The 23,064-nt window shown below is 38.1% G+C and overlaps 1 protein-coding gene and 1 long non-coding RNA gene across 2 annotated transcripts; one reads left to right on the forward strand and one right to left on the reverse strand.

The window, feature by feature from the left end:
• Window positions 1–11,443: 11,443 nt before the first annotated feature.
• On the reverse strand, window positions 11,444–13,723 carry LOC122846194. The gene is made up of 4 exons (XR_006373194.1): window positions 13,490–13,723; window positions 13,087–13,168; window positions 11,890–12,028; window positions 11,444–11,780 (listed from the first exon to the last, which is right to left on the reverse strand). It is a non-coding gene; the product is annotated as an uncharacterized LOC122846194 (long non-coding RNA).
• A 75-nt stretch (window positions 13,724–13,798) lies between these two features.
• Window positions 13,799–20,715, forward strand: LOC122846611. The gene is made up of 11 exons (XM_044143682.1): window positions 13,799–13,868; window positions 14,635–14,730; window positions 15,033–15,170; window positions 15,282–15,460; window positions 15,541–15,677; window positions 15,935–16,028; window positions 16,159–16,488; window positions 16,561–16,726; window positions 16,808–16,932; window positions 17,315–17,611; window positions 20,644–20,715. The coding sequence occupies exons 2-11, from the start codon at window positions 14,637–14,639 to the stop codon at window positions 20,713–20,715; spliced, it is 1,632 nt and encodes a 543-aa protein (XP_043999617.1). The 5' UTR covers window positions 13,799–13,868; window positions 14,635–14,636.
• The last annotated feature ends 2,349 nt before the right edge of the window (window positions 20,716–23,064 follow it).

The raw sequence follows: 23,064 nt of genomic DNA on the forward strand, positions 1-23,064 counted from the left end.
TTGTTTTTCTCTTTTCCATCTCGGTGTCCAGTACATTTGAAATAAACCAAAGCAAAATTTCTAACAAAGTCTCAGACGTAGATCAAGAGGAGCATATGGTACAAACCGGCTCTGCACACAGTGAAAGGTAAGAAATCTTTTCGCACCTTACCAATAATAACATACCTAATAAAAATATTTAGTGTGTGTTGACAATAAAACCGCAGCTCCATGGCAACCTACCGAGCTCTTAGAATCGTAGCACCGACTAGAACTTGCCAAATGATCCGTGTTTAGCCAACAAGTATTTATTTGTATGGGGATGTGTGTGTGTAGCTAATCTTCTTGGCCTCCTTCGAGGTTTTGTTTTTGTTCCTTCCCCTCACCCCCGCTCCTGCCCCTCTTCACCTCTGAGAGCCTGTTTGCCTCACGCCAGCTGTCATGGTGAAGGAGTTCCCAGCTGACTCGGCAGCTTCACTCTGTCTCCTCCTGCGGCAGAGTGACGCCTCGTACAACGCCGGGAGGTGGTGGACGCCACCACCTCCTCACCGAGTTGTTTGAGGAGGAATTACCACTGATTGTTTTTCTAATAAGGTTAAAAGATCTATTGTTGTGCTGATTTGAGCTGTCCAAGTGCAGAGTTTCTTCAATGGATAAACTGGTGCTCAGTTCATCCCCTACCTCCAAATTTGATGGAACAACCTTATTCCAAAATGAATTCAACTCCGTTTTTTTTTTATTCTGAAGAGCTGAACACCAGTGGTGACAAACAGTCAGTAGTCTCAGAGGTCTGAAGACAAATCCTTTGAGGCCGGCTCCAACCCAAACTATTGTCAACCAATTATAGCAAAGATGGATGCAATCACGTTCACGAACATCTAGGATATAAATCCTGGAAACACAATCAACTTTATGGCCAAAGCCTTATGTTGATATTTTGGGGGGTTTTTTCTTTTTTTGTTTTATTAGTTTACTTTCCAATTTTGGAGGCTTATGGGTAGAAGTTTCAGGGAAAAGGAATCTGATCTATTTTGGAACAAGGTTTTAAAATAGTGTAGCTCTGTCAGTTCCCAGTTTGTAGCTCAAGGACGTGGATCAACATTTATTTTCTATCAGAGCTGGAGGCAACATGTTTAGTATTTTAGTTTGTTGTCTTAAAAAAAAAAAAACACAAAGCTCCTTTTGTTCTTATAACGACTTAAAACATTTAGGGCGTTTTAGCTTAGGAAAGATAAGATAGCATCTGATTCAAGCTGAATGACTGCATGACTTCACTTACTGTCACACATCATCCTACGATGTTGTGGCAGATTCTTTCTTACTTATATTTACGTACTTATTACTTTTGTTGCATTCGTACCACAAACTTCCCTGTAATTTATTGGGATTTTAGTTCCTGATTTTAAAGTAAAAGGGAAATTATACATGGTTTTAAAGAAATGCTTGCAGCACCGCATCTTTATGTTTATTTAACCCCCTTCAGTCGATACTGTAAAACCACCTTGTGTTGGAGTTCCAGCTACAGACCTACCGGGGGATGTCTCTACCACTTTCACGTTGAGCCACACATTCCCAGATCTGGACTTTGACTGGGCCAGTCCAACACATGAACATATTTCAATCTAAACTCCTAGAGCCAGGATTCTCACACAGTCTGGGACTTGATTTCTGAGTTTCCCAGGTCTGGATAACGATTGAAGTTTAGAAGATTCTTTGTATTTTCAGTCTTTATTCTGTATCCCGTTATGCTCACATTGTGTCCTTCTTCCTGTCCTCTTTCTTTCATTTCTATCATCATCCATGCATCCATGTTTGTTTGATACTGAAAGCCTTTGTGGTGAACATCAGTGTTGTTTTTTAATGAACATGAAGAACTGAGAACTCTGAGAAGGTTTGATGTTTTTACTGAAAAATGTAGCTCTGATTGCATGTTTAGGGTTTTTTTTTGGTCTCCTATATGAATGGCTAAACATGTTTGGTTTTGTAAACATTACAGATGATTTCAAGCTCAGAAATGTCACACTGAGAAACATCCAGGAAAAGCAGTTCCACATACACGACTCACCTTCTGGCTACCGATCGTCCTGCTGAGTCGAATTGGGTGTAACAGCTCATATGACAATGAAAGTAACACAAGATTACTGATGCTGATCTCATATCTGAAGTGTAGCTGATGAGAAAAAGAAGTTGTGTTAAAAACAATATTTTCAGGAGTGGCTTCTAGTATTTTTGTCTGTTTGGACTCATCAACAATGTCGATAGTCTGGCTTCTACAAAAACAGTGTGCTGGACGGCCATGTCTTCGGTAGGTTTTCCACTCGTTTGCCAGTGGACATTTCCTGCATGAATAATGCCCTGCGTGACTTCCTCTTTCTCCAACCAATTAAAATTCAGGAAATTACAAGAGATTCCAGGGTGGGATAAATCCAGAGTATTCCAAACGGGAGGCTTCTACCCAAGACACGGTGCATCACCTCCCTGCTGTTGTTTCCAGTTAGCACTGGGAGCACATTTTTCAAGATTATCTGTCTCACACCATACTGTCCAAGACTGACAGTTGTAAAGTATGTCAAAAAAATGCATACTTTTTTTAAAATGAAAATTACATACTGCAGTTTTAGGTGAATTTGGAAGGCACTTGGTTGCAATAGATTTTATTTAGGGGGGTCAGAGAAATAGATGCTAATCACAAATATATATATATATATATATATATATATATATATATATATATATATATATATATATAGATAGATAGATAGATAGATAGATAGATAGATAGATAGATAGATAGATAGATAGATAGATAGATAGATAGATAGATAGATAGATAGATAGATAGATAGATAGATAGATAGATAGATAGATAGATAGATAGATAGATAGATACGATACACCGCCCATATCGCCGATACCAATACTGATACTTTTTTGTCATGTTTGCTGTATGATCAAATGTCTGACGTTTTAGGTGTTTTTATCATTTTTCTTCCGTTGGACAAGGTTTTTAAGTATCTGAAAAGTGAATAACAATAACATATTAACATGAGTTTTGTTCTTTTTTCCTAAATAAACAGAGGGTAAAATATATATATATATATATATATATATATATATATATATATATATATATATATATATATATATATATATATATATATATATATATATATATATATATATATATATATATATATATAATTTGAGAGAAAATCAAAACTATAGAGTTGAGAAACTGCAATAGCAAAAACAAAAAAAATAGAATTCCAAAACAGAACCAAACATTAAGTATCGATACGATACTGAAATCGACGTGGTATCGATATCCTGCTGTAACAAAACATTCTCATAAAAGCACAGTGTCTGAGGTTCCAACATGGCAAAACACTAGATTTATAACTTCTACCCACATGCAGATTATTACACTCATTTAAGGTTGACAGGAAGGTTTTTGTTCCTCTAAGGGGATTTCTTGGTGATGTTTTGACAGAGCCACTTGAGTTCTTCCACTCAGATAAAATCTGAATAAACAAAGTAGGTCACAAAAACAGACGTTGATGGTCCACTTAAGACATCTCAGTGACATCTGACTTAAAAAGAGGCTGAAAATGTTAATTTTTTCATAATACTTTCTAAATGGCAAAAAATATTTTTGGATTCAAACTCTATCAAAAAAGTGGAATCCCAAAGTTTGGCTCCAGCAATTACATGTAAGGTGCTGAAAATAACTAGAAAAGCGACTGCAGAACACAGGGGAAGATAATAAACGACCTTTTCACTGTTAGACATTTAACTTATTACTGCTGCAGAGAAAGAAAAAAATAACAATTTGTCCACTGTGGTCAAATCATTTTAGATACCAGGCATGGGACTGAAGTTAATAGTCATGGCAGTAATTAGGTTTGGGAATAAATAAGTTTGTGGTTTGTTAGAAATGCCTGTTTAAATTGGGGAACAAAAATAACCTTAATCGCCCGGCCCCCCTTCCCCCCTAGTTGACTGAACATAATTATGGATTAAAAATTGGGAAAAACTGGAGATAATTACTTTTTGGAAGATGCAATTGAGAAAAAAAACAACAACATAGCATTGCCAAGATGAAAAGATGGGATTCTGGCAGAGCAGCAAAGCACATCGGGATAGAATGAGTCTGAACGTTTCATCCTGCAAATCAGGAAGTAGAACTTTAGTTAAACTTTCCTCAAAGAGCACCAAATGTCAAAAATGCTTCATATTTGAAATGAAAGAGTTCAAATATTGTGCAAGTGTCGTCTGAATGTGAGCTAATGTTATAGCTGCAGATCATAGGCTACGATGCAAAAGCTTTGACTCATCTGTGACCTCACCCTTACAAAAAAAAAAAAAAAAAAATCCCATGAAAATCAATGGGATATTTTTTGTAAGGGCAGCTGCATCAGTTCTGCTTTCATGCAAATCAAAACGGTAAAACTCTGCTGCTTTGCACGATGAATCGGGACAAAGAGGCTTAATGGAAAAGTTGAAAAAACTCATATTGTCTTTTGGGTTTTACGAAGTTTCTTAGTTGTTGTTTTTTTTGTTATTTTATTTTTTTCTCCAAATCCACACGCAGAAAAACCTTTATATTGTTTGCTTGATATAAACCAAAATTATTGATGAATTCCCGTTACTTGCAGCGCTTTAAGTTAGTAATGTAAACTAAATGACGCCAAGTAAAACTAGTAGATCGAATACTTTACACAAATGATGAGAGGGAATGTACTGGTTTGGAGTTGCAGCCTATAGCGCCCTCTTCTGGGCGAAATTTAAAAACAAACCCTCCGGCGCAACAAACTGACTGACCGCAGGTCAGCATTTATGGAAGTTTAAAACAAGCGCGTTTTGCTGCAGGCAAAATTAAATTAGTTAATTATTTGTACTCATATTGATTTGCAGGTTCGTAGTTTTTAAATTCTTTATGTTATGCAATATGGCTTTTTTAAAAATAATAAATAAATTCAATACAAGCATGTTTACATGAAAACGCAACCTTGCTTAATTTTGTATATCACTGTACAATTAATAATTAGAACACTTCTGAAAATAGACAACGCATTTTCCACGAAAGAACTTCATCAAAGGAACACGATGGTATTCTGAAGTACTGGTGGATTTATCCAGCAAATTAAAATTGAAATAATTATTTACAGAATGGCCGATGGTTTCCACGCAGAGTGATGGCAAGGAGAGAAAACTTTCAGACACTTGCACTGAAATCGTTATTCTATTACGTTTTTTTCAATTCCTTAAAACTAATACATTTGTGACCACACATTGCTAGCGTATCAGGCGTTAAAATTCAATCATGATGCAAATAAGCATCGTGATCGTTAAACAGAATGAAAGCTGCAAAATTCTTTACAGAAACTAAAAAAACCAAGACTCGACTATATGATACATTATGGATTGTTGTCAATTAATTTGACATTGTAAACATTTCTGTATAGATTTGAGAATATTTCTATTCTCAAATATAGAGCAGAAAAGTTATTTGAAAACTCTGAAAAGGTAAATATTAATTGTTGGTGTATTGTTGTTGCTTTATTGATTGACAGATTGATTTTATTTAAATGTCCATCTTGATGAACATCCACTGCTTCCGTCAATGCACCAGATTTAGCAAAAATGCTCATTTCCATCCGTAGTCCAATAAAACAAACACACACACACACACATATATATATATATATCAGTGACGTGCGGTCAGGGGAGGCAGGTGAGGCAGTGCCTCACCAGCCATCATGGAAAGAAAGAAAATATATAATCATAAAGTAATTTAAATTGTTATATTCATCCGGTGGTTTGTACTAAAAAATATTTATTTTTCATGTAGCTTCACCAATTTCGATTTTTATTTGTTCAAAATCGCTGAATTTTCTTATTTTCCCATTCAAATGCTTGGAAGCGATGCCGGTGAGGCAGCGAGCTCTGCCTCACCTTGGATTGCGCAACCTCTGGCTCTGCGCTGGCTGCTAAGCGGAGAGAGCATGTTCCTGTACGGCGTCAATAAAATGGTTTAAACAAATTTAATATGTGAACTTATTTCCAATAATTTAGCTTATGTATATAATGTACAGTGCTTTTTGTCACCAACTGTGTTTGTGTAACGTGTTTCGTGTAATGAGCGATTATAAACGGCAGAGAACAGGTTCGAGGTGAGGCAGGCAGTTCTCTTGCCTCATGGCAGGGGGCGCTCAAGATCCCAGACGTTCGTCTTGTTCACTCCTCAACTGCCGAGTAAGTGACCGCGAGCTAGGCTAAACGATTCGGGAAGCAAGTCAAGTGCAGCGATAGATTATAATAGAGATAGTGATTTTTTAGGTAAGGTAAGACAGTAATAACATTTATTTTGTTTTGTTTTTTAAGGAAATGTGTGTTTTGTGAGCTACAGTTTGTATGTGTAAGGATGCAGAAGTGAAACATAACCTGTAAACTGCTGTCAATCTATGCATCTATTTGCAAATCTGATTCTGATGACGTCAGTGCCTCACCAGCTATGAACCTCACCGCACGTCACTGATATATATATATATATGTTATAATTGACTTGCTACAATTAAACTCCCACTGCATCATGACTAAAAATCTGATAGTTAAATAATAAACAGACTGATGTTTTTTTAAAGACTTTTATTTCTCATGATGCTTTTCTGCCAACAGCTGATGAAAACATGACATTTAACATTGGAATATTACGTCAAATAAAAAAATAACATTTCAAAAACAGAAACGTGAGCTTAATGAGAGAGGCTTAAAGGTTTTTATCTTCAAAAGGTACTCTCAATCTGACAGACAAAACTCATTAGGATGTATATTCTGATTTATTAAAATTTCCAAGTTTTTTTTTTTTTTTTTTTTAAATACCATCCCAAGTTAGTTTGGAGATCCTGTGGCTGTTTGGATCCTCATAATCACCAAATTCCAAAACCTTAAACGAAGAATTGAAATATTTAGTGGCTCTTTTTCAGAAAGTAATCTAATCTAGTTCAGATTTTATCTCCAGCGGTCGTAAAGGCATCAGAGAGGTTCTAAAGAGAGGGACTGGAAGGAGATCAGGCCTGATCTCTGGGCTTCATCAAACTGAGACGCTTCAACTATTCTAGAAGCGGCGCTGCCAATCACGCGCTGATGAGGCTCGCGCATTCTCATCAGATCCCGACACCAGCAGCTGTTACATAACTAAGGCTAATCCGGGCGCGAGATGCTGAGATCGAATGCAGGCGCGCGCATATAAACAACGTAAAGGCCACCAGCTGCCACACACACAAGAGAAACACACAGACAAGGCCCGAGGTGGATCCAGTTCAAGCACAAGAGTGCAAATGGCCTACTTAGAGTTTAAAGTGAGTAATTAGAAACCTAAGCAGGGCTCATTTCTTCCCCACTGATGAACGTAATGAAATGCCGCGTTCGCCCGTGGTGAGTGACACCGGGACCGGCCCAGACTGACGGACACCAGAACAGCTGTGATCACACATCACAGAAGACCCAGACCAACTAGCCTAAGCTAAACGGGGTTGCTTGATGCGCAATGTCTCTCGCCGACCTCCATTTAGTCTCCGTGGTAACCAAACATCAATAAATGTGGATTCAGATGAGAATGAAACACTTGAAAGCTGATCAAAAATGAAAACAAGGATCTAGTGTTTCTTGTTCAGGCGGAATCGCCTGAAGCACATGCGAGTTAAACAGCTGCGTAGGGCCTCCTCAACACAAGAGGGCCCTCAAGAGCACCAAGCTAACATGAGAAAATCTAAATATATATTTAAAATAACATAATAATACAAACCAAATTCTATTACACATGGGGAAACGATTTCTATATTATTTTTTATAGTTGGTCCACAAATAATAAATTAATGTCTTTCTGCTGCTGCCACTGTTGGAGAAATATAACATATTACAATGTTAACTTGTTTACTGTAAATTCTGTGTTCATTGCCAAATAGTTAAAATAATACGCCACTTAAATACCCCTCTGCATGTGAAAGTCCAAATAATCTTTGTTTAGTTTAATAGCCAAAATAAAACTGGTCTGACTTAAGCTAAGTGCAAATGATGCTATCGATGCACAAACAGATTAGCTTGGGAACGATAAAGGATCTGGAGCTGACATGTTGGTTTGTGATGGTGTGAATCTTGGACAGTTTCTTTTCCATCATGTGTGGAGAGACATTATTATTTCCATGAGTCCACTTTGAGTAAATGTAGCAGGAAAATGGAAGATTATTACATAAATCATCGGCATGAAAGTAACTGTGGGCTTTCAGTCTTTGAACTATTGTTTTTTGTTTTGTTTTTTCAGGGTGAATAAAGTTGAATTTGTTCCAGAATTTTATTTAATTAGTTCAAAATTATACACATAAACTAAAATATAGGCATACACTTCCACTAATATTTCATGATATGGTTCAACCACTATTCTTATCAGGCTCCAATATTTGTTTGTAAAATTTAATCCAGGAAAAATAATAGTACACTTCTGAATGCCACGGTATGTTATGTCATTTGTATTAGACCTCAATGGAAAACACAGTCAAAAGTTTAAAACTGAAACTCAATGGGTTAACATTAGCACATCCGCTCGCTTGTAGTTGGAGAACATTTGTAGACGGACATAAAACGGGTAAAATGGCAATTTTCGAATTTCCCACTTCACCTGAACGCAGAGTAGCTCTCACTGCCTTTGTTGAGTATGGACCGTGAACGCACCAGTCGGCCATATTGAACAGCTGGCTTTGAGTTCTTCTTGTTTTTCTTTGCGTCGTCCATATGAAGGTGTTGGTTTACCAGCTCGGCCTTTGTAGCGCTCAACCGGGAGGCTTAGCGGTCTTTGTCCGATTTATATTTTAATTATCTGCTAAACTGCGGCTGAGGGCCGTGTGGGAAAGAGCCGCCGGCTGACCTCGGCAGCTGTCAGTCACTCAGTAAGGAGAGGTCAAAGGTTGCAGACAGAAACACCAACGCTGCTCTCTTATTTGTGGTTGAAGTGCCGTTCAACAGATAGATAAAGCCAGCGAGGTTAGATTAGCCGAGTTTTTGTGCTAATAAAGAAGGACACAAACGACGCACTTCTTTGTAGAAATTAATTTTAAAGCGGTTTTTATGTGATCCCAGTGCAAGTAAGTCTGTACTCTGGCGCCATCTGTTGGTAGCGAAATTAAGTATTTAAACCAAATCACAAGGTTTTTTTTAAATAGATTTTTAAATTTTTTTCCTTTCAATATTGTCACCTTCCTAAGGTAATAGCCAAATTTATATTTTACCAAAAGATTATTTAGGGGAAGAAAAAAAAACTTTTGGTAAAATTGATTTATTAGGTAGTTTATTTTGAAGTTAAATATATTAAGTAAAAAATAAATTTATTTTGTCACTGACTATTTTTCAGATTTACATTAATGTACCTTTATGCACGTGTCATCAGTTTTTTTTTCTATAAATGTAAATTATCAGTTTAGTTCAGATGGCTGCTTTTACCATGTTTGTAAATGTACTAAATAACAAAAAAAAACTTCATGTTAGCAGTTGGCTAACATTATTATTATTAATATTATTTTTAATTTTCTTTACTTTTTGTCTGTTACTTCTTGGAAAACCAAAGTTGAAAATGAGAGGAAAACAAGCGATGACACTGCAAGTTGTTAGAAGCCCCCCTCCTCCTGCCTGTATGTCTGTAGTAAATATTAAGAGTCAGCCTGATGATTTGTCCTTGTGTTTGTCCTCCTCTGATACTTCCTCTCCATCCGTCACGCCCTCCCATGAAGAGGCTAATCTGATCCCAGTGGGGGCTCCTCCACCCCAATGAAGTGCTGGGGGGAGAAAAAGACACATACAGGAGCTTTTGTCCCTGAGTCGATGTCAGACAGCCATCCTGTGTAATCCAAATATACCAAGAAAAAGTGTATTTTTGAAGATACGTTCAGAAACAGCAACAGCAAGCCATTAAAACAAAAGCACTAGGGCGTGCTGTGGTGGCATAGGGGATAGCACGACCCACGTTTGGAGGCCGTGAGTCCTCGATTTGCCTGTCGCAGGTTCGATTCCCGGACCCGGTGACGTTTGCTGCATGTCTTCCCCCCTTTCCTGTCAGCCTACTTTCATATAAGGGGCACTAGAGCCCCCAAAAGACTCCCTAGAGGGGTAAAAAAAATCCAAAAGCAATAACTATTAACGAATCACTAGTCTGAACATTTCGTCCATTTTTTATAAACAAACCTTGAGAAGACATCTTTCTAGACTCTAAAAAGATGTCATTAGCAACATGCTAATTAATGCCACAATCCCCAATTCTAAAATAGAAAAGTGGTGGAGGAGAAATGAATAGTACATGTTGGTCAGCGACCTGTCTCACCAGCCAGCATTTAGTCTCCACGGTAACCAGTTTGGCTGAATGTGTTGTAAAATTGCATGCTGTATGTATATTGCAGACCCATTGATTAATAAATGGGTCATTTGTTCCTATACCTATTATTGGCTATCGTTCTCTGTTTGAGTAATATCACTGGATTCAGCCTTTTCTCACATTCCACACTATAAAATAAGTAATAAATGTATGTATGAGTGATATCATATTGGGTCAATATCAGTATCGGCCAATACTCAAAGGTATAATACTGGTATCATATCGGAAGTGAAAAAGTTGTATCGCGACACCCTTACTAAGTCTCTTTCTGTCTTTTCAAGCATTTAATTTATACTGTATGTTTTTTTAACAAGCGACAAAGTTGCTCATTGTTTTGTTCATTTTTAACTTTAGAAAACGGCCCAAATGATTCTTTTAATCTTTGTTCTTTTTACAAGTTTACAACCAACAAGTTCATTGTCACCTCAGTTTGTGATTCCCAATAAACAAGACTGACATAATGAGACGTGGAGTAGGCAGAGGCAGAGCAGCTTTTTCCCTTCACTCAACTAAAAAAGTGGGACGGGAAAAAAAACCCAACCCGAAACTGGAAGGGGCTGCTCTGTTTCTGTGTTTTATGTCCCAGGGGAACGCAGAAATCATGGCAGCCCCCCTGTAATTTACTGTTTGGAGTTGCCTGGGCACACTTAACTCCCATGAGGACCTTCCACCAGTGTGTTTATAAGGTCGGGATTTGTAAAGCTGCTCTTGTTGACCCCCTGGAGGTCAGGAGGACAGAAAAGTGACATGACCCCCCCAGGCACCCCCCCCTCCACACACACACACACTGATTTCAGGTCTCAATATGAGATGAGTAAAAGTTCCCCAGGCACATTTTGTCTGTCTGTGTTTGGGAAATCTTTACAAAGTTTAATTTAAAAGCGACTCGTTGATTGATATGTTACAACAGAATAGAAACTTACAATTGGATAAAAGTGGTACAATGCTTGTTCACATTAAAAGTATTTGCTGAACACAATGAAGTTTAAGGAAATGTGGAAATGAATGGTAATGTAAATGAAAAACAAAATTAGTTGGATTTTTTTAATGAGATTTTTTTTTTCTTGCATTGACCTCGTCAGGCCATTGCTTTCCTACGCAATCCCGCTCTATTTCAATGTCTCTTCGGTTCTCCGTCTGGGATTTCTCCCATTGTAATGGATTTCTATGGTACAATTTCAACCGAGCCATTCAGCTGACAGGAGAATGCAACAGAGGACGGTCGTTTACAACGCAGGCAATTTCCGGAAAGCTTCATCACGTAGAACTGGCGTATTACGTGTGTCATGGGCAAACGCTGGCAATTGGGTGAAGTCTTAAACTTCAACAGAGTCCAGGCCTCCACGAAGTAATCGCTTTTCAACCGCTGACGGTCCAGACTCTGTCGGAACAAGGGACTAGGCTTTACCAGGCTAGCAATGACTCTAAAACTGTATTTTTCAACCTCTGGGATGTTGTTTCAAATGTCAGTGTAGCCATTCTTAGTAAACCTGTAGTTATTCTGCCCAATCTGCACAAATGCATCTCATCTCCTGCACAGACATCTCCTCTGTCCATCTGCGTCTTTGGGGCCCCCAGACGTGTCCCGGGAGCCGCTGTGTGTCTTAACCGATCACGGTCAACTGCTGCCTGAACCAGGAGAAAGGGAAGGTCAGGATTACATCAGGACTGTTTGCTCTTTGAGGCGCTCCATAACCTTCAACCTGCCCTCCAAACGGACTCACTGACTGCCACTATTGATGCACAAAAGAACAAAGATAACATGTCTAATCTGTCATTTTAAGGATAGGAACTTGTTCTTGAACTTTGCAAAGCTAGCATCAGAAAACATTTGGTCACATGATTGCTGGTCAGAGAAGTGTCTGATTCCACATTATCGAATTCTTCACCAAGGCATGCATTATATGAACCACTACTATGTCCAGACTGACGGTGTGTGATAAGACAATCAGTTTGTCAATGCGAAGACAATATGAAGCACAAGATGCAAAAAGATACTATTGCTGAAGAGGGCATGCAAGTTTAATGGCAATGGCATAAATAATATCTTTGTTACCCATTCTGTGTAACAAAAAGCCTTTTGTCTATAAAATCTGAAAACTGATCTTTTTTTTTTTGTATGGTTTCTGATTCTGTGAACCAGCTGGCCAACAGTTTCTACATTTTTTCTCAACACTTTGGACAACCCTGATCTAAACCGTTCCACTGTATTTCTGGTTGAATGTTCTTGTTGCAGACTCAAGTTTTTTTTCAGGTTTTTCCAGTATTTGGTATGTCATCCAGCTTCCCATTAAGTCCGACCAGCCTTCCTGCCCCTGATGAAGAAATGCCTCCCAACAGCATGGTGCTACTTCCATCATATTTCATCTTGGAGACGGTGTGTTCAGGTAAGGTGCTGGTTTAGCTTCCTCATACACAAAGGGTTTTATGCATTGGCAAGAGAATTTTGTTCTGACCAGAGCTAATTCAACAATTTATGTCTGTCTGTCTGTCTGTCTGTCTATCTAGATGGGTAGTTAGCTAGCTAGCTAGCAAGCTTTGGTGATTTTCAACCAATGTTGAAATATGCAATTTTGCAATTGTGGTGTTTCGATTAAATAAGAAATTAAATTAGAATCACACATGAATAAGTTTGTTCATGTGATATGTAATTGCAAATTATGGCAGCGACGGCTGTAAACACTTACATGAGATACATTAATATTTCAGACATGGTGCTGGCACTCATCAGCCGTCAGTGGAGACTTGCTCAGGCGTTGGCGCAACAAGCTTTGGGGAAAATGTAGTTGGTGATTTTACAGAAGAGTTGTGGATTCAACACGTTTGAATGACACGTGACATTTTATGAACTGTGTGATGCTGTGAGAGCTCCGCACATTGTCTGAAAAATCAAAAACAAACCATCGTCCTACTACTTCCTGTTGTCTTTGTCGTGGTTGATGGAAACACAGCCTGTGTCTCTTTGAATATACTTAGATGATTTTTGAATTTTATAACTGAATTTATGAATTAAATTGAACTTGTACAAAAGTCAATGCTGTTCCATTTTCTTTTACAAACAAACTTAGATGATTAACAGAAAATACGTACAGTCACAGGAAAATGTAGCCTCAGGTCCACGTGAGGGGTGCTGTCAGGGGATTATCTCAGAAATAACCTGAACAGACATAAACAGCTTCAATCTGCCTCTAAGATGCACAGTAAAAATGCCAGTGTTGAAATCTCAGGTGTAGTGTTAAATAAAGAGTGTGAGTGTTGTTTTGACACCACACAGCTTTAAAATAACACTGCCGGTGTAAATTCCGTAAAATTCGCGTTGTTAAATTCCAGTGTTAATTGCTTGGTGTTGCTTAAGCCCCGCCTTCGCGTAACGGCTGCAGAGTTCGTTCCGCTTTCTGTCTTCACGCCAGCAGTCAGTCGATCGGTACGGCTTAAATTCGCACACGAAAGACACAATTCTTTCCTGAAGGTAAGCTAAATATTCATACATGACCATTGTTTCGTTGGAAATGTGCTTTTTAGTTTGGGACTTCTAAGAGTGCACGATATTTAACCCATTTTCGATTAAAAATCCACCAAATTCAAGGTCCCGCCGTTTTGCCAAATAGGCTAATGGTAAACTTGAATTCTGTTATATTTGGTAAGTTCTAGTTGTCATTTTAAACCATGGATAATACTTGTATATTTGTATTATCTGAAATATTGGCGATGTGTGTATCTGAAAAGCTAACTGTGCAAATGGCTAGCCTCGGAGAGGATGTGGGGATGTTTTTTTTAAATTCCGTGGCGAAGTTGTTCGTTACGTCAAGGAAGCAGTTCATTTTCTGTAAGGTTACACTCAAAATAAAATAAAAAAAGTTTTTAATCCAACATAAATGTCAAATGTGTTCAACTCTTTATATAATTTATGGACTCATTGTGGCTGTTGTCTGGTTCGTCAACTTTGCACGAAAGTGTTGCTACACTTTTGAGAGGGAACGCAAAAGCGAGCAAAAAAAAAAAATCCCCATGTCCACTAGAGGGCTCCGTAGATTATACCAGTAGCAAAGCAAGGGTATAAAATGCCACGTTACGGCTAGCCGATATGGTAGCAGATTCTGACTAGCTAGCTAGCTCAACACTCTTGCTTGGATGAAGTTTATATAGTTGACAGAGTTAACGTGTTCAAAGTGATAAAGGGTTGGTTTAAAATATCTGTAAGGTGACAAAGCTTGGACCGTGTCCCCTTTTTGTAGAAATGCTGGTTCAAGTGGAGTATCAGACCGTCCAGAAATGGGTTCGGGTTCCAGTGACGGATGACTGCTATGATTACTTCAAATTTATGCACGAGGGTAAGTTGAGCACTAATTATGTTGTGGCAGCTGCTATTAAATTAAGTGCGCTTAAGGTAGTTTATCTTAAATTATGCCCCGAATGCTTATTAATCAACCCCTGTCCTTGTTCAAGTAATAATGTCATTATTTTTCGTAAAAAACGGTTATGTCAAACAATATGAGGAACATTAAAGATAATGTTCATTGTCTGAAAATGTTATTCTAAATATTTTCGAATTATGAATGTAATTGACTCTTACCAGTTCTAACCATATGCTATGAATGAGCATGTTAAGATGAGTATATTTGTTTCCTTCCAGTTCATGCTAAATTCAATTTGGAAAAAGAAATCTGTGTAGACCTGAAGGACTCTTCTGGAGTTGATGTGGATGCTGATATTTTTGATGAACTCCTGAGGTCTGCTACAGTGTCTTTCAAAGTAGTCACTAAGCACGTTGGTAAGATTTAAAAGCATTAAAACAAGGGTTCCTTCTAACGCATTTTAAAAATATATAAATCTGAAGTTAATTTTAAGTTGTTTACTAATGAGTCTTCTAAACTTTATACAGTGGGCGTCCTTGATGAGAGTGAGGTAACAGACACTTCCTTCAGTTCTGAAGATGGTTCAGCCTCGTCAGTTCAATCTCCAAGCTCAGCGAGCTCATCTTCTACAGTGATCACAGAGAACACCAAAGCACAGAGACGACGACTGGCTGAAGGACCACCTGACAGCAAGATGGCAAAAGATGTGAGTTGTGTCAAGGTGGGAAATAGAATGATGATCCATTTTAAAATTCATACCAGGATGACATGTGAAATTTGTTGCAGATTGTCTATGTGGCTCTACACCAAAAACCAGGGGGGGAAGATGTATTAAAAGAATACAACAAGACCAAAAGTCTCTCTGATCCAACAAGAAGGAAACTTGTCAATATTTTAGTGGCAGATATGATCGAAAGTCATGGGTATGTACTGACAAACCTCAGCCTGCTGATTGGGGGCCAGAATTTAACCTTGATATTTTTGAATGGTAGTACTTTTAAAAGTTAAGCATGTGTATGAAATCCATAGAAATGTTGGAATTATCTGAAAACATAATTATTAACATAATGATTATTCAAATAATTAGTAATGGGTTTTCTATTCATAACTTTGCTTAGTTGGTGTGAGTTTGTTTAACCCCTATGTAAAACAGGAATATTCATATTGAATTGTTTTTTAGGAGAGTCCCTCCTGTCAATGTCCGCATCACCTACGCCCTGGGAATTGTCACCCTCTTTCCCAGTTTGAAAGATAATTGCTCACCAACTGGCTATGTGAGTACCTGAAGATTCTCTTCTTGGGTCATAATTTGGATGGATTTCTTTTTTACAATGTGGATTAACCATGTAACTGTCCTTTTGAATACAATGTAATTGACATTTTGTGGTTTCTGTTCTGGGATAGGAGCATTTCTACGATCCTCAAAGTGGACAGGGCTACCTGGCCTATCGATTGAAAACCGTTCAGCGTAACACTGCAAGTGACTTCAAGAGGAACTCCCTGTCTGCTCATCAAGGCGGCCCGAGAACTCAGAGGGAGACCTCAACATCTGAACAGCTGTTTGGTGATGAATGCAAAGAAGCAATGTCCATAATGAAGCATGCATTAGACCAGGACGTTGTTAAGGGGAAAATGAAGGCAACATTTAAGCATAGACAGAATATGCTACATGATCTGGACCAGTCATCACTCATCTTGGATCACTTCCCAAGATTCTTGGATACACCAGGCTTGGTGAGAAACTCCCAGATTTGATTAACTGAACTTTTGAATTGAGTTTTTTGATGGTATTTTTTCTTCTGTTAGATTGAGCAGGACTTCATCATGCTCTTTGGAGAAGACATCTCAGGGAAGTTTGTTGCAAGATGGCCAACGTTCTACAAACCGAAGGTCATCACTGTCAGCAAAAGCCTTCGACAGAGCGTTCACCTGGATGACCTTCTGTCTGCTCAGGAGGAATCAAGTGATTATGGTATGTATTGATAGATAAATATGTTCAACAGTCTTTTCTATGTATATGCATTCTAAGCATGGCTTGTTATGATTTTATCAGAATGGGACAGTGACTTGGCAGCCATTCTCCTGCTGGTTCATCTCTTGCCTCCAACCGCCAAAGGGAAGAAACAAGTAAAAATTAGTGCAACTGAGGCAGCTGATCGTGTTGTGAAGTTCATGAAGGTATGTTTTTGACATGAATTATTGTGCTTCACTTACTGTAAATTGATAAAAAAATTTTTACAAGACTGTAAAATGTAAAGTCATTATTTGGCGTTATTTGTATTATAAATTTATAGTTATTTTTGGAGGGGATGGGAGAGATCAGGGTTAATTTTATGACAAAATGGAACAAAAAATTGGTTATGGGAAAATAATGGAACAAAGAATTGTATGAGGCCATAAGAACTGATCTTGTCACTTAAGCTCACAGGAGTTTCCTTGCAAGTCACATCCCCTTTTGTGACATGTTCACAGCTAAAGGAAGGTGGAAAATGTTCTTAATTTGTTGCTGCTAGTGAGGGACTTAAACCATTATTTCTAATGTGCTGTCTTTTAATCTTAGGTGGGGACAAGCATGGCGACATTCCTTGGCAAAGTTGGATCTGCACAGCCCTTCCTCCTCTGCGTTGGAGAGAAGAAGAGCAGAATTCAGAAGTTCTACATCATCCTGGATCAGAAGCCCATTCCTTGTGTGGCACAGACTGCAGTGGCTGCCTTCGATGAACTTTTTAAGGCACACTTTGTGTTTGCTGTGTCCTACGATGCAACCCTCCTCAACTTCTACACATTCATCCAAACAACAGTTTATGGGATTGATGCGGCAACAACAAAGGAGAGCCCCAGAGTCAAGGAAATCAGAGTGAGAATTAACAACACTTAAATATGCCCGCATGCTACATTTGTAAGGTTCAGCACAGAAATTCTTCAACTCTTTTTCAGCATTTGAAATTTAGTCATGCTTTGTATCCAGGGCACAAATTGCGTTTGAAATGTGGGGAACAAGGCTGTTCATCTGTTTTTACACGTATTCTGGGTTCAAAAGCACTTGATGAAAGCACATGGAGGCACTACTGCCATAGATTCTGTTTATGTGGACAATGTTGGAGCAGATAATGCTGAGACCGATGATGTTTGTGCTGATGACGCATTGAGTAGTACTTCTGTTAGTCAACAAAGTCTTCCTAAAAGAGGCAGTTAATGGACATGTGTAGCTCTGTTATTGCCCAAGTTCAAGCAGCTGGAGTTTCTGAAAATATTGTGCAGTCTTTAACTTGTTCAATGGAAGAGGTTGTTAATGATGTTCATATTCAAGCAGGGACGCTGTTCTTACACATCTTTCATCTGACGTGAATGAGCAAACCTTAAACAAAGTCAGAGAATGTTTTGAGAACATGGAAAATCCATTCACACACCTTAACACTGAAACAAAGAGGCAAAGGTATTTTGAAAAAAAATGGAAAATTGTTGAACCAATAGAGCATGTCCTTGGAGTGCGTTATGATACACGTTTGCATAAAACAACAGGTGTTTACAGTCAAATTCCTGTTAATGACAAATTTATGTATGTACCTATTTTAGGAACTCTTGAGTCATTGTTTACTAACAAAGAACTAAGTATTTGCTTTCAACAAGTAAAGTGCCATAAAGATGGGCTCTATAGAGACATCAGTGATGGTTCCTATTTCAGAAATCACTCATTATTTTCAGAGCAAGAACATGCACTCCAAATACAGTTGTACTATGATGATTTTGAAACGGCAAATCCTCTGGGACCCAAAAGGGGTTCACATAAACTTGGCTGTATTTATTTTATTTTAAGAAACTTACCAGCTAAACTAAATTCAGTTTTGATGAACATTCATCTTGTTTCTCTTTTTCATGCTGAGGACTTGAAGAAGTATGGTTTTGGTCCCATCTTGGAACCTCTTATTAATGACTTGAAATGTCTTGAGACGGAAGGTGTTAAGGTACCATTTTCTGACGTACCATTAAGAGGTTCAGTTGTTCAGGTTACTGGTGATAATTTGGCATTGCATAGCCTTTTTGGTTTTGTTGAATCATTCAGTGCAACTTATTGTTGTCGGTTTTGTTTAACTGATAAAACAAAGTTTCAGTCAGTATTCAGTGAGGATAACCAAGACCTAATTTTTCGCACTAAAGAGCTCTATTCAGAACATTGCAATGCTCTGGCACAAAATCCCACTCTTGTACATTATTTTGGTGTAAAAAGAGAGTGTCCTCTTAATGCACTACAGTATTTTCATTGTTCAAACAACTATGCAGTTGACATAATGCATGATCTGTTGGAAGGTGTTGTGCAGTATGAACTTCAGCTTCTTTTTCAGTACATGGTTAGGACTTCTATAGATTTAAACACCCTTTCAGAAAGGATACAGAGCTTTAACTATGGATACCTTGAGAGAAACAACAGACCTAGTGCAGTCAAAATGGATGGTAGCAATGACCTGGGCCTCAATGCTATTCAGTCATGGTGCCTCTTGCGCAATACACCTTTGATTTTTGGAGATCTAATTGACAGGGACAACAGTTACTGGAGGGTAATTCTTCTTTTGATTCAAATTGTCAATATTGTGTTCTCACCAAAAATCACAGATGGTATGACTTATTTCTTAAAGCATTTAATTTCTGACCATCATAGACTCTTTAAGTCTGTATTTACAGATAAAAGTTGATTCCAAAACATCATCTGATGATTCATTATCCCAGATGCATCAGAAAAATAGGACCACTCATCCATATGTGGTGTATGAGATTTGAAGCTAAACACAATTTCTTCAAGAAATCTGTAAAGAACTTTAAGAATATAACTAAAACACTAGTAAAGAAGCACCAGAGGCAGTTGGCTTTTCATTGGGAGAATTTTTACTTTCAAAGGTTTCAGTTTGGCCCTCTTAAAGATTACCAAACAAGTGAGTTAGATTACAGTGGCATCTTAAGGTCTTGTCCCAGATTGAATGTACCTTGTGTATCCACAACTTCATGGCTGAAAAGCTTTGGAACAGAATACCACATTGGAATGATTGTCTGTACAAGTACTGAAAATGAAATGCCTGTTTTTCAAAAAATACTTAACATCATAATCAAGGATGATGAAGCATTTTTTGTTACTGCTAAAGTTATTACAGAGTGTTTTGATGATCATCTGAATGCTTTCAGAATAGAGATTGTGGATGATGTGTTTGCTATTATTTGTCTCTCTAATCTGATATATTATCAGCCTTATGACAGGCAGTTTTCAGCTGATGATGATGAAAGAACATATATTGTGCCCCGCTACTGTTTTGTATGAGCTGTGCATTGAAGGTCTGTAATACTGAAATGGGTTTAATAAAAGTTGAAGTTTCCATTTCTGTGTATTGTTTTGAATATTTTTTTACCACTGGATTTGGTTGATATTGACACCTTGTGGGGTCAATTATTTACCTTTTTAACACAACATTATATTTGAGGTTAACACTACATTAGTGTTACTTTTGACATTATATTTTAACACTAACACCGTTGTAATGTTAATGTGACACTCGGTATTGTTGAATATTAACAATATCTGGTGTTAATTTAACAAAAAAATAGGTGTTAACCTTTTAACACTTTGAAAAGTGTTACTTTAACACCAGCTGACTTGGACACATATAGACACTTTGTGGGTGTTAAAATTAACACTGTGGGTGTTAATTCACCACCGCCATTTTTACTGTGTGGACTCTAATCTGAATTTCAGCAGTGGCCAGTGTCAAAGCCAAAGGCGGCTGTCCGTTTGCATTCATTGACAGGATCTCGGAGGTTTATTTGTCGATACGACTTGAATGGCTTCGGTAATCCCTCCTTCCCGTCTATAGACTGATTGATAATTGATCCCTGTTCAAACAGGCTGTCATTGGGCCACAGTTGCCTTTGAATGCCGAGCGAGTCATTTCGCCTCATCTCGGCTCTCCGGCCTAATCCAATGAACGAATGGGAATGAGAGCGGCCTCTCTGCCGTTTATCTGACAGTGTTTGCTGATGAGGAACCTCAGCACAATCAGGGTCACTGAGCCTCACAGCTTTTTATCAAAAATAAGAATTACAACTTTTGCTAGGACAAGTGTAAGAAACTCAATAAACCCAACCCTGCTGCAGGCAACCGGAAAACCATTAGGTTTAAAAAATGTGTTTATTGTACTTATATCTGATTTGAGAATCTATTTTTATCTTAACTACGTTTTAGATAAAAATTACAAATTGCTTTTCTAGATTCTTTTATTATTCTTTGGTTCATATTTTCCTATATTTAAGGTACAGTCTTTAAATATTCCTATTTTTAATTAGTGGCACACCAGATTCTGGAATTTTTCAGTCCTACACATTGGCACTTGATAGAAAGCTGAAGGTTTGTGGTTTCAATATGTTTTCAGTTTTTTACAAACTGAGATTTCTACTTGTTAACCCCAAGGAGCAAAATCGGACATTTCCCACCAATCCCAACCTCCAAATCCAAAATGGTTGCCTCATTGATAAGAGAACTGCAGTAAAGACAAAGCAAACAAAAATTGCATTTCGACAATTCAGATGATTTCACCCACTGGTCGTACCAGTTGAGTCGAGGCAAGTTGATTTGTATAGCGCACAACAAGGCAGTTCAAAGTGCTTTACACTGTAAAAATACAACAATAAAAAGCATTTTCAAAAACACCAAACAGTCATCAACTGAGAAACCAGTAGCAGGATCTTGCATTTTGTCGAGTGCCATCATCAAAATCATCAATATCCAGAGACATCCACTGACCAACTGGAACATTACCCAATTTTTGTTGGTCAACTCTAAACAATTAGAATATTGACCAACTGTTTCTAAACTGGTGAGTTTTTAGCCTCGAGTTCACAGTTAGTCTTATTTATCTCCAACATGATTAATGCCAAAACATTTTACCTCAAGGCAACCCAACTGTCACCAGCGGCTGTCGCACCAAAGTTTGAGAGACTTTGGTGCGACATAATGATGTCTGGTTTAGACATCATTATACTCCACTTAGTATTGATCTGTTATATTTAAGCCTAACGCAGCATACCAGACTGTAGACATGATTGTGAGAATCAAAGACAGACATGATCACCTGGAGACCAAATACACTTTCATGGGGAAAAAATTTAAAATTGATGCAAATAAAGCAATCAAAGTTCTCTAAATGGCCAAAATGTAGTTCAAATGCGTTGCTTAGCATTAGGGACAGTTTTGAGGAACCTAATTGAAAACTGTAACTGGAGAAGATGGAGACAAGCAGTTCTAAGGGGGAAAAGGAACTACTCAATCACTAGGAGCTAAAGCCCCAACAGGCTCACAAAGAGGAAAACATCCTTATATCCAGCATTACATGTATATTTATGCAGCGGAGAAGACTTGTGGTAATAGTTTCTCTGTGCTCTCTGTTACCTTCACAATGAAGAGGATAGGTCAGCCAGCGATCGGCTCGGCCCCAGAGCGACACAATTTGATTTGTAAGGCATGACACGGGGAATGACATTTAACTTGTTATTATTTCCCGGAAAAGATTAATGATAAATTGTCTATTATTTTTCCTTAAAAGTGAAAGATAAGGCCACAGTCATTTGGCCCGGAGGCAGCCCGCCGCCACTATGCAAAACGACAGCCAATTATCAGAGCCTAGTTTGGGATAATGACTTTACAATGAATCTTTTGATTGAAATGTAACTGGGTTGGCCCTGGGCAAAGTGCAAAACATAAAAAAAATAAAATAAATAATAATAATAATAAAAGGGGGGGGGATAGAAAAGTTACAAACTCAAAGAGCACCATATGACTGTGTCTCCAGGTTTCTCTCCCTCTCTTTCTTTCTCTCTCTCTCCATTTCCTCTCTAGAGATAGCTATAGTAGGAAGCCGGAGATATGCATATATTGATGAAAAAATTATTAAGTCGCCGAGCGCTCGCAGCAAACATAAATTAGCATATTCAGGGTAAATATGCAGACTATTTACGATAATAAGGCCGGATTATTCAATTCAATGAATGTTAAATAGATGAGGAAATGGGATGTGGCCTTATCTGGTCCGAGCTTCTATTCATTTTAATCGCTTTCCAATTGAACTCTTCGTTTTTACTCTCTCTCGGTTATTGTTTGCACTCCGGCCACTGATGGCACCTATGGCTGCTGGGAGATTCCCCCCTCCTACCTTACCCACCCCGGGTCACGTGGTTTCACCGGCTTTCACCTTGTCCTCTGTGGCGACGGGGAAAGTCGACGTCACCCCGAGGCCAACAGCACGATAAGCCCGTTTTCATTATGCACACACC

This window comes from Gambusia affinis, linkage group LG16 (genome assembly GCF_019740435.1).
Source record: "Gambusia affinis linkage group LG16, SWU_Gaff_1.0, whole genome shotgun sequence".
Classification (NCBI taxonomy): domain Eukaryota; kingdom Metazoa; phylum Chordata; class Actinopteri; order Cyprinodontiformes; family Poeciliidae; genus Gambusia; species Gambusia affinis.